This window comes from Patella vulgata, chromosome 7 (assembly GCF_932274485.2).
Source record: "Patella vulgata chromosome 7, xgPatVulg1.2, whole genome shotgun sequence".
NCBI lineage: Eukaryota > Metazoa > Mollusca > Gastropoda > Patellidae > Patella > Patella vulgata.
The window spans coordinates 60,957,949-60,971,060 of record NC_065885.2 but is presented as its reverse complement, the minus strand read 5'-3'; the positions used below and the strand labels follow the sequence as shown (position 1 = coordinate 60,971,060).

General features: G+C 35.8%; 1 protein-coding gene across 1 annotated transcript; it reads right to left on the bottom strand.

The window, feature by feature from the left end:
- Nucleotides 1-544: 544 nt before the first annotated feature.
- Nucleotides 545-12,725, bottom strand: LOC130013585 (zinc finger protein 431-like; the record flags this gene model as incomplete). The annotated part of the gene is made up of 3 exons (XM_056102328.1): nt 545-562; nt 890-1,192; nt 12,342-12,725. Coding segments are annotated over 3 exons (705 nt in total), but the record flags the coding sequence as incomplete, so codon positions are not given.
- Between the last annotated feature and the right edge of the window lie 387 nt (nt 12,726-13,112).

The window sequence follows — 13,112 nt, the reverse complement described above, 5'->3', positions numbered from 1 at the left end:
TTGAGGGGCATCAAACGCCGTACATATCGATGACAGCAATAGTTATAGAGAAGGGACATAGCTCGTGTATAATGTTGTAGGGGCCATCTGGAGTGATGATCTGTCACCAAGGAGCATCAGAGGTTAAACATATAATCTTGTAGGGATCATCTTAAGGTTGTCTTCATCTGTCGGTGACAGTAATAGTTATAGGGAAGGGACATAACTCGTCTATAATCTTGTACACATCATCTTAAGGTTGTTGTCCTTACAAATCTCAATCTAATAGAATTTATATACGTATTCAAGCGGCCTTGATTAGCCCATTGGAAGTAGACAGTAGGACGTTAGCCACCGTTTCATTTCACGTGTGATCAAATGAAACATTAGACTATTCGAAAATGACGTACATGTACAGCAAACATCAGAGGAAATGGATTATTCTCCAGTATGTATTCGCATGTGTAGCTGTAGTTTAGCATTTGCGATAAATGATTTATCACAAATATCACAAGAAGAGGGTTTTTCACCAGTATGGGCTATAATATGTATCCGTAAATGACCCCTAGTAGTAAACGACTTTCTACAAACATGACAAGAAAAGGGTTTTTCACCGGTATGGGTTCTAGCGTGTACCTGTAGATCACCACTAGTTGAAAATGACTTTCTACAAACACCACAAGAAAAGGGTTTTGATGTGTACATGTAGAGACCACTTAGTCCTAAAAGATTTACTACAAACATCACAAGAAAAGGGTTTTTCACCAGTATGAATTCGTGTGTGTCTTTCTAAAGATCCGAGAGTCGTAAATGATTTGCTACAAACATCACAAGAAAACAGTCTTTTCTTAGTATGGATTTTGGTGTGTGAGCTTAGATTACTTCTTGTTGTAAATGATTTGCTACACACATCACAAGACAATGGTCTTTTCCTAGTATGGATTTTGGTGTGTGAGCTTAGAATATTTCTTGTTGTAAATGATTTAAAACAAACATCACAAGAATAGGGTTTCTGTCCGGTATGAGTTCTGGTGTGTTTCCCTAGAGAGCTACTAGAAGCAAAAGACTTGCTACAAATATCACATTTATATGGCTTCACACCAGTATGAACTAGAATGTGTCTATTTAATTGGGAACAGCTTGTGAATGATCTACCACAAACATCACATTTATAGTTTTTGTTCGAGACGGAATGATTTGCCATTTTTATTTTCTAATCCAAATGTTCTTTCTGAAAAAAAATAAACAAATAACGAATAATTGCACAGCTTTTGAAAACCAGCATTTTCTATAAATGATAAATCCACCAAGTCAATTTGATCATGTCATATATTGGTCATAACAATACGTTAGCTTGGTGTTGGCCGAGAAACTTCATCGGATTTTTCCCGATTGGTTTTCCCCTTTTCACTGGTATAGGTTAGTGCACCTGGCGGGAACAGCGTATAACCCACGACTGTTTTGAATTTAGAGGACTGTTATTGCCCAATTGATACGGGTCGTATCAGTAGAGGCCGAGATCGCGTAGTCTGAGTAGGAAAGAATGTTCATCATAGCAACCATTTGAAATGAAATTGTCTTATTATCTTTTAAATATTCTCACTAATTTTGCTTTGTTGTGTTACAGTTATTTCAATATGTCAATGGTTAAAATTCACGATTTTATTCTGTTTCTCAGGAAATATACATTTACGGTGAAACACCCCGGTATAATATTTAGAATGCACAACCCTTTACCCCCCCCCCCCTACAAAAAAATATCACTCCTTCGACTCCTATAAAAGTTAAGCATTAACCTACTGCATCCATTCACTGTCACAAATCTCTAAAACATTACTTACCCACATTATACATTCAGAATATACACTAATTTTATACTCTCAGCGACGCCTATAGTATATTAACACCAACTAGTCACACCTAAAAATCTGCGACGACTGTACTATCTTGCACCATCAGTAACTACAATAAAATACACACAATAAATGATCACATATCCACAAGATAGAGACTACTTTTAAATAGATATCTAGTCAAAATGTGTACAACTTTAAAACATTCTGCGAAGCCTATAATACACTTCAACTAGTCAGACCAATCAATATGCGACATTTGTATTGTGACTACAGAAAATAAAATATATACAATTAATGATTACATATCAACAAGATAGAGACTAGTTTTAAATATATATTTTCACCAACTTAAGTCAGTTGTGTCAACTAGATGGCTTGTGTCTTAGTAACTTAATTCTTTAATCTTCTTCAAAGTAATCTCTGTCACAGCCCATTGTCTGACATCAACTGAAAGTTTAATGAGTTTTTAGATCACTCACTACTTCGTATCAAACTGAACATTAATCTGTGTATCGCTTGGAAGTTAATAGTATTAACAACGAAATGGTTTCAATCACTCATAAATGGGACTATAGTAGAAGTGTTAAAATATCAAATGATTATCTTTGACGAGTATTATATACAGGATGACTTGGGTTTATCGTCCTAACCTTCTGCATTGACCGGGATAATAGCGAGGTGCGTGTGCGATGGGGGGAATTTTTTGCACGGATATAGATGCTACGACCTACTCGTATTTCGAATTACAACTATCAATTAGGATTATTTTACATGCCCGCCAATGTGTACGCGAGACCTCGGGTTTCCGTCTCATCCGAAGGACTACACATTATCCTTTGCCAGATCCTCCATCTTATGGAGAGAGAGAGAGAGAAATGTGGTTTAACGTCCACGCTACACAAACTAGGTTATTTCGGGAATAACACATGGTTCAATTTTATTTCAATAATTCGCTTGCGCGTAGGGGTCTTTAGAAGTGGGAGAAAAACGGAGGACCCAGAGACCCACGAGGTTGAAGTGTTAAACTAGAAGGTTATTTGTTGAAATTTTACAAATTGGCAAAAATATCATTTTCAACTTCAAATTCCAACGTTTGAATGTAGCTAATGCATGGAGGCAAAAGGAAAACAAGTGATGTAATTGTGTTATTATTTCCTGTGTCAATGATTTTTAAGGGTGGGAAATAATGCCCATGGTCGTATAATAGTGAGTTGATAACCTACTGAGCAAAAGACATAGAAATAATTATGTTTTGACTTTCTTAGAAAATATGAAATTCACGCTTTAAACAGTTTTATCAACGTATCATTACACAAAATATAAAATACATAAATACATCATGTGGATTCGAAAAAAAAGCTATTACCATTATATTATAAACAGACAGTTTTATGGATAACTTTTACTAGGTTTATTAACTGCAACGTTTCATCGATAAAAATAAAGCAATTGCAACGGTGAGAATATCCTTGATAACGTTGCAGTTAATAAAACTAGTAAATGTTATCCATAAAACTGTCTGTTTATTATATATCGCTTTCACTAAATGCCTTTCAAAGATACTACGGTTATATTAACCAGTTTCCATATGGTACAAATAGTTCCTGGTTAAATTGCATAAAACATATACATAATAATAATAATTAGAATAGTCTTCGTGTTGTTTCATTTTTCAGCTGTGATGACACATTAGAATAGTCTTCGTGTTGTATTAATAACAAACTAATTAAACAGATTCTGTACAAAGTTAATGTCTCTTCTTTAACTGAAGTAATCCATCTTTAACTATCACCTAATGAACATCTACATCAAGTTTAAACATTTTACCTCAATTAAAAGCAGAGTTGTTATGTTCCTAATTCTTGAACAATCAAATTGTTTATCGCTCCTTAGCCTAAGCAGAAAATTCCCACCATCGAACTTAGTCAAGGTAATGATATATTAAATTTATTTCGGAGTTCCATCGTTCTCACTTCATTATAACCAAAGTTATCGTGCCCCAAAGCATCATCCAATCAGATAGCTTATCTCTGCTTACCCTCAGCAAAAAATGTCCATTATCGAACTTAGTCATGGTATTGATGTAATAAAGCTATACACCAAGTGTCCTCACTGTCACTTAATTAGAACTAAAGTTATCGTGCCGCAAAGCATCAACCAATCAAATTGCTTATCTCTGCTTACCCTTAGCATAAAACTCATCTTCGAACTCCATCAAGGCATTCACCTAATAAACACCTACGCCAAGTGTGAACATTCTGACTCAATTAGAATCGAGTTATTGTGTTCCAAAGTCTCGACCAATCAAATTGCTTATCGCTCTGCTTACCCTGAGCAGAACATGCTCATTATCAAACTTTATCAAGGTATTGATGTAGTGAAACTATACACCAAGTTTCATCACTCTCACTTAATTATAACTAAATGTATCGTGTCCCAAAGTATCAACCAATCAAATTGCTTATCTCTGCTTACCCTAAGCAGAAAATGCCCATCTTCGAACTCCATCAAGGCATTGACGTAATAAACACTTACATAAAGTTTGAAAATTCTAGCTCAATTAGAAGGAGAGTGATTGTGTTCCAAATTCTCGGCCAATCAAATTGCTTATCGCTCTGCTTACCCGGAGCAGAACATGCTCATTATCAAACTTAATCAAGGTATTGATGTAGTGAAACTATACACCAAGTTTAATCACTTTACATAGAACTAAAGTTATCGTGCCCCAAAGCATCAACCCATCAAATTGCTCATTTCTGCTTACCCTAAGTATAAAATGCTCATCTTCGAACTCCATCAAGGCATTGACCTAATAAACACCTACACCAATTAGAAAGAGAGTTATTGTGTCCCAAAAAAGTGTCAAGGCATTGACCTAATAAACACCTACACCAATTAGAAAGAGTTATTGTGTCCAAAAAAAGTGTGGCGGACAGACAGACGGACGAACCCATTTTAATAGTCTCCCGCTTTCTTCGAAAGGCGAGGGACAATAATAATGTCCTCAAGATAATACTTCTTTATTCGAGCAAATTGTACATATACATATTTATATTGTCTGAAAATGGGGTACATGTTCTGCTTACATCACAAGAAATGAATTATTCTCTAGTATGTAATCGCATGTGTAGCTTTAGATTACTATTTGTGATAAATGATTTACTACAAACATCACAAGAAAAGTGTTTTTTCCCTGTATGAGATCTGGTGTGCACCCGTAGAGCAGCTCCAGTTGTAAACGACTTTGTACAAACTTCACAAGAAAAGTGTTTTTCTCCAATATGGGTCATGATGTGCTGATGTAGACCACCCAGGGTAGAAAACAATTTTCTACACTATTTCTCTCTCTCTCCTAAAAGATTTACTGCAAACATCACATGAAAATTGTTTTTCTTCAGTATGAATTTGTGTGTGTCTTTTTAAATCATTTTTAGCCGTAAATGATTTACCACAAACATCACAAGAAAAGGGTTTCACTCTAGTATGAGTTCTGGTGTGTCCCCGTAAAGAATCCCTCCTAGAAAATGACTTTCTGCAAACATCACAAGTAAAGGGTTTCTCCCCGGTATGAGTTATAGTGTGTACCTGTAGATCACGCCTAAATCTGAATGACTTTCTACAAACATCACAAGAAAAGGGTTTTTCTGCAGTATGGGTTCTGATGTGTTGCTGTAGGGACCAATTAGTCCTAAAAGATTTACTACAAACATCACACGAAAATTGCTTTACTCCAGTATGAATCTTTGTGTGTCTTTGTAAAGATCTAAGAGTCGTAAATGATTTACCACAAACATCACAAGAAAAGTTTTTTTTCACCTGTATGGATTTTGTTGTGTGAGCTTAGATTACTTCTTGTTGTAAATGATTTAAAACAAACATCACAAGAATAGGGTTTCTGTCCGGTATGAGTTCTGGTGTGTTTCCCTAGAGAGCTACTAGAAGCAAAAGACTTCCTACAAATATCTCACCAGTATGAATTAGAATATGCTGAGTTAAATGGCAAGGGTATGCGAATGATTTACCACAAACATCACATTTACAGTTTTTGTTGGAGATGGAATGATTTGCCATTTCTAGTCTTAAATCCAAATTTTCTTTCTGAAAAAAAAACGGAAGAAAAAAATATTAAATGTACAGCTAAATTTGTTCCTCTTTCATTATCTAGCGTTTCTAGTTGATTAGTTTTAGTACAAAATTTGACAATTCACGGATCACAATTAGAATTTAGAGGACTGTTATTACCCGTTTGATACAAAAATAAGTCTGGCTATTGATTAAGACAGTATGGTTAGCATAGCAACCATTTGTAAGACCAGTATTGAAATAAAATAAAAATGTTTCAGGTGTGCGTTTCAAAGTGCTAATGGTTACATGTTACTGTGGATGACAGAGAAGCAAGATTTCATGAAGATTTCCTGGAGTGTATTATCAATTTCGAATGGTCTAGACCCTAGGAAATTATATTCGCAGTGAGCCGCCCCATCGGAACCAGGAAATTTAGAGGACGAGTATACTCATTCGACGCCACATTTCGACCAACAGAATCCTAAGAATTTTTTTATTTTGATCTACAATATTTTATATTTGGATATTCGGCTCTTGGTGATGATTTACTGGGTTCTTCATAAATTGGATATTTGATTAAACCATTACATCATCACTAATATCTAAAGCTGTACTCAGTCAAATTATATATTAAAATATCAAACCACTTTTACCCTCCCCCCATCACCACGCCCTCGACACCTAAACTGGATACTTCTTAGATTAAGTATTTACCTACATTCATCCACCGTCACCAATCTCTAAAACATTACTTACCCAAATTTTATAGTCAAAATGTGTACAACTTTAAAACAATCGGCGACGGCTTTACTATACTAATCACCGACTAATCTGTGATGACTGTACTATATATACTTGGACCATCACATTAATGATTAATGATCACATATCAACAAGATCGTTCGTTCCTAAGGTTTTACGTCCACTTCCACATAAGGTGATATCGTAGACAAGTATCCACAAGATAGATACTTTCACCAACTTTATTAAGTTGTGTCAACTAATTGGCTTATGTGTTAATAACTTAATTCTTTAATCTTCTTCAAAGTAATCTCTGTCCATTGTCTGACATCATTTGAAAGTTTAATGAGTTTTTAGATCACTCACCACTTGGTGTCCAACTGAACATAAATCTGTGTATAGCTTGGAAGTTAATAGTATTAAGAACGAAATGGTTTAATATCATCTGCACCGATTGGGCTGATGAATACGGACATGGGTGTTACGACCTACTCGTATATCGGATTCCAACTACCAAGAATATTTTTACGTGTACGCTAGTTGGCGACTCATCCGAATGATTACACGTTATCCCTTTCTCAGAATCGAACACGTCTTAAACAGTGAGCCAACTTCGCTCAACACGCTCTCGAAAATGATGCTTTTGTAGAAGGACAGGGTTCGGATACTGGATGCAGCGGCAGCTAATGTCATGAAACAAACAATAAACAAGATATAATTTGATATATTTTTATTATACATTAAACACAATCGATTCTGGAAATGTGATGTATGCCCTTAAGGTCTCAAATGATTGATTTGCCCGAAATGTTAAACAGAAATCATGAAATCTATACGCCAAAGTCTATTTCTCAAAGTACGGAATGAATTAACCCACTGTGGTGAATCGATTCATCGATCCTGTACAGCCCGTTAACCCACTATTAAAAACGAAATCGCCGAATTCTTCCCCACGAATCAAGTGAGAAGGCCGCAATGCCTATATCTCCAGTGTCTGACAGTAGAACGCAATGTCTAAACTACTAGGACACTATTAAAATCGAAATCACCGAGTTCTTCCTCCCAGTGTCTGACAGTAGAACGCAATGTCTAAACTACTAGAACACCATTAAAAACGAAACCACCGAATTCTTCTCCACGAATCAAGTGACCAAATTCCAATATGGTTTAGTACGTGGATCGATTCAGCGGTCCCCTCAGCGAAGCGAGAAGTAGATACAAATTATACTATTTCCCCCCCCCCCAAATCAGAACTATTATCTAAGAGTAAGAAATGCGCTCAAACAATCTAGCCCAAATATAAAAGAAATGAAAATCACACAATCTGGTTGATATGAGGCGATTATCGACTCTGGCAACCGGTCTGTGTCTTACATATGATAAGGTTACCTTACCTCGGGAGTTAATAACTGAAACTCCCCCTATGAATGATACGCGCCCAGTTTTATAGTCGAATCATGCACGCGGACGATAGTTGATTGGCTCGCCTACGCCAAGCAAGTAGACAAATCGATGAGTTTGGGCGACTGGTTTGAAATTCTTTATGCACATCGAACGACACTACCACACTTTTTACATGAAGGAATCCGTATTCTTTTCATACTGAACGTCAATTCGCTCATTTTTCAAGAAAACAAAGACTGACATCGAACATTCCATACATATTGATAATTTTTATGAACAAAATGAATTTTCATTTCAATTTGATGGTAAAACATTAAACTAAAATTAACATTAATGGTTCAAGAATTAATAAAAACAAACAAATAATGTTAATATAAAACATTTGTTAAATGTTTTTAAATAGCATGATTACAGATATATTTTCAATTACAGGGATATTAATAGATTAATAATATAATATTATATCAGATACTAATTCTCTGTTTGGTTTCAGACCAGGTTTATCAACTGCAGATGCTGTTTATATTTTTAATATACTCAACCAAATTAAAAACTTGACACTCGGGATTTTTGGGACTAGATTTTTAATATTTGGTTTAAGGCAACTATTTTAGTGTTATGTTGTGCACAGACGACCTTGACATCAACAGAAAGCAAGAATACGTCTCGCCGAAAGTCCTTGACATTGACAACGTTCGTGATGTCACAGTACCCCCCAAAATGAAATTCACAGACTTGGAGAACAATCGGAATAAAGTGTTTAGTAACGGTTGTGGCCTCCTCTAGCGTCTCGTACTGCCACACAACGTCTTCTCATGGATCTCAGAACATTAGTAAACATTACCCGAGGAAGACGTCGCCACTGCTCAGCAAGAGCATATTGAAGGTCCTGCAACGTCAGTGGTGGATTCACTTGCTGACGAACACGTTGACCCAGTTCGTCCCAGATGTGTTCAATAGGATTAAGGTCGGGGCTAAGCGACGGCCAATCCAGGACTTGGACACCGGCATTTCTTAAAAAATTCTGGGTAGCAATTGCTGTATGGGGTGAAGCATTGACTTGTTGAAACGTTAGTCCAGGCCCAGATCTCTGCATAAACGTTAGAAGAACAGGTTGCAAAATCTGATCCCTGTACTGGACAGCATTTAAGTTCCCTTGGCCAACAACAAGAGGAGAACGTCCATGTATACAAAAAGAACCCCAAACCATGACGCTGCCGCCACCAAATCGGTCAACTTCTCTGACGCATACTTGAGCGTAACGTTTATCTCGTCTGCGGTACACTCGGGCCCTTCCATCGGCAAATCTCAAAGTGAATCGAGATTCGTCACTAAAGACAACCGAATTCCACTGTCTTTGAGTAAATCTTATGTGTTTTGTGCCCCACACAAGTCGGTTACGGCGATGAAGAGGTGTCAATATTGCTCCATTATAGGGCCTCCGAGCTCTAAGACCAGCAGCCTGCAAGCGATTTCGAACAGTTTGTGCAGTTACCCTTCCACCAAACATCTCTCTACTTGTGGAGGTTGCAGTGACAAATCTGTTTCTAAGATGACGTAATCGTATTGCTTGATCTTCCTGGAGTGACGTCACACGTGGCGCTCCCGCCCTTGGGCGGTCGGCAATAGTTCCAGTTTGAAGCACTCTCATTCTAGGATTAATTATTGTCTGGGGTGAACAATTAAAGGCTCTTGCAACAGTGACCACAGACTGACCAGCATAGAGCCTACCTATAGCACGTAGACGTTCTACATTTGAAAGGCTCGGCATTTTCTAACAAAGATGAAAATAACAATTTTAATTTGTTTTCCAGTTCAAGTTACGTGTGCGTGTTCAGTTTAAGCAAACTTGCATCGATTGACCTCACGATGTTGTGTTTGCACGTGTTTTTCAGGTTTTTCATCTTTATATGCTTAAAAGTCACGTGATCCACGTGACTTTACAATTTTATGAAATTAAAGGCTTCTTACTATTTACTATCGTTAGAAACACTTTAAAATTTATTTGACTTACCAGAAAAAAAAATTGTTGAAATTCATCAGTGTCAATATCAGATTCCAGATATATTGTCAATTACAGGGATATTAAACAATGGATTAATAATATAATATTATATCAAATACTAATTCTCTGTTTGGTTTCACAACAGGTTTATCAACTACAGATGCTTTTTATATTTATAATACTTTGATTAACCAATTTGTTAATCAACATTCACGTCTTTATTGGTGTTTTGTTGATAATTCTAAAGCCCACGACTTCATTAACCGGGCAAACCTATGGTATAAATGATTCAATATTGATAAATTGTTTTTTCAATCAGGTAAAATGTGTTAAAACTAGAAGGTGATTTATCGAATTATTACAGATATTATACAGGTCTGTTGCCGTGTCATATTTTAAATCCCTTATTATATTAATGGCATCCAAAACAATTGTTATGATAATGCTAAATCCATTCCATTCGACACTATGAATCCTGTTCTTGTATATTTTTAGTTATTTCGGTGATCTAGATATTATGGTAAATAAACTCTGTACATCTAATCCCTCCAGACCCTCTAGCTGATGTATCCTTCTAGACTACAATATGTGATACCAATAACCCTTTCCGGCTCTATGGGAGGTGGGGGTAGGGCGGCCGAATGGTTAGCGCCTCCGTGCTGTATCATAAGGTCTGTCATTCGGTCAACTGGCGTGGTTTCGTTTCCCCGCTTTTCTCTGGGTCCTCCAGTTTCCTCCCACTCGTAAAGACACCTACCTTAAGCGAATTATTGAAATAAAATTGACCCATGTTTTAGTCCCAAAATGACCTAGTTTGTGTCGAGTGGACGTTAAACCCCATTGCTCTAGGTATATTAAAAACAAGAAATATATAGCAAATTAATAATTTGTAAGAATAGGCGCCAAGTTACAAGTCGTGTCCCGACTCTGCTTAGCTTTTGTTCAAATGTGATTTAAGTTCTATTTATAGCACGGCTTTCATGAGTTAAACAGTTTTATTACACATAATACATGGTTAAATTGCATAAAATTACATAATTATAAGATAAGCATCAATTCAAACATATAGACCTACAACAATCCGTGAGTCCACCACCTTTATACAGCCCTAAATGTACATCCATTTACTTTCTGAGAGTTATAAAACCCCTTTAAACGGATATCAATCGTTGAAAGGTTGAGTAAATAATGTTACTGGGTATCCAGTTGAAAGAAATACATTTACAGTCGAAGGATACTCAAATAATAATATAAATTACAAATATCAATCTTATAGCATCTATATACGTGTTCAAACACTCTTGATCAGCACATTCGGAGCAGAACAGTAGGACGATAAACCTCGATTCATTATTCAGGTGTGATGAAATGACACATTAGAATAGTCTTCATGTTGTATTAATAACAAACTAATTAAACACATTCTATACACATTATTCATGTGTGATGTGAAATGACACTTTGAATAATCTTCATGTTGTGCTAATAACAAACTAATTTAACACATTCGGCGCAGATTTTATTTTTCTTTTTTAACTGAATTAATCTATTTACAGATAAATTTACGGTTTGTAAATATAATAATTAACTGAATTAATCTATTTACAGATAAAATTATGGTTTGAGGTTTTAAATAAATAAATGTAAATATAATTATGTCTTCAAGGTCTCCCTTTAATCGAACGAATTGTATCAGTTTATAAAATAGTTATTTTTCGTAGATGACGTACATATACTTACTGCAACCATCACAAGAAATGGATTATTCTCCACCATATAATCGCATGTGTAGATGTAGTTTACTATTTGTAATAAATGATTTACTACAAACATCACAAGATTGTGGGGTTTCTCTATTTACAGATATAAATTTATGGTTTGAGTGTTTAAATACATACATTTAAATATAATAATGTTTTCAAGGTCTATCTTTAATCGAACGAATTGTGTCAGTTTATAAAAAAAGGTTATATTTCGTGGATGACGTACACGCACTGCAAACATTACAAGAAATGCACTATTCTCAAGTAGCTTTAGTTCAGCATTTGTAATAAACGACTTTCTACAAACATCACAAGATTGCGGGGTTTCTCTATTATAGGTTCCACTATGTAATCGTAGTTGTAAACGACTTTCTATAAACATTACAAGACAAGATGTTTCTCTAGTATAGGTTCCACTATGTAATCGTAGTTGTAAACGACTTTCTACAAACATTACAAGACAAGATGTTTTCTCAAGAATGGGTTCTGAAATTGTTATTCTCAAGTATGAATTTTTGTATGTCTTTTTAAAATTTTAAGAGTCGTAAATGATTTACTACAAACATCACAAGAAAAGGGTTTTTGGTCAGTATGGGTTCTAGTGTGTTCACGTTGATTACGCCTAGTTGTAAACGATTTACTACAAACATCACAAGAAAAGGGCTTCTCTCTTGTGTGGATTCTCGTGTGTACACGTAGAGCAGACCCAGTTGTGAACGACTTTCTACAAACATTACACGAGAAAAGGTTTTCTCCTTTATGGCGTCTTGTGTGTAGATGTAGACTTTTACCAGTAGTAAATGACTTGAAACAAATATCACATTTATATGGCTTCTCACCAGTATGGATCCTGGTGTGTTCTCGTAGAGTATAACTAGAAGTATATGACTTGCTACAAATATCACATTTATATGGCCTCACCCCAGTATGAGTTCTGACGTGTCCCCGTAGAATATTACTAGTAGTAAATGACTTGCTACAAATATCACATTTATATGGTGTCTCACCAGTATGAATTCTGGTGTGTTCTCGTAGAGTACCACTAGAAGTATATGACTTGCTACAAATATCACATTTATATGGCTTCACCCCGGTATGAGCTCTGACGTGTCCCTGTAGAATCTTACTAGTAGTAAACGACGTTCTACAAATATCACATTTATATGGTGTCTCGCCAGTATGAATTCTGATATGATCTCGTAGATTACAACTAGAAGTATATGACTTGCTACAAATATCACATTTATATGGCTTCACACCAGTATGAACTAGAATGTGTCTATTTAATTGGGAACGGCA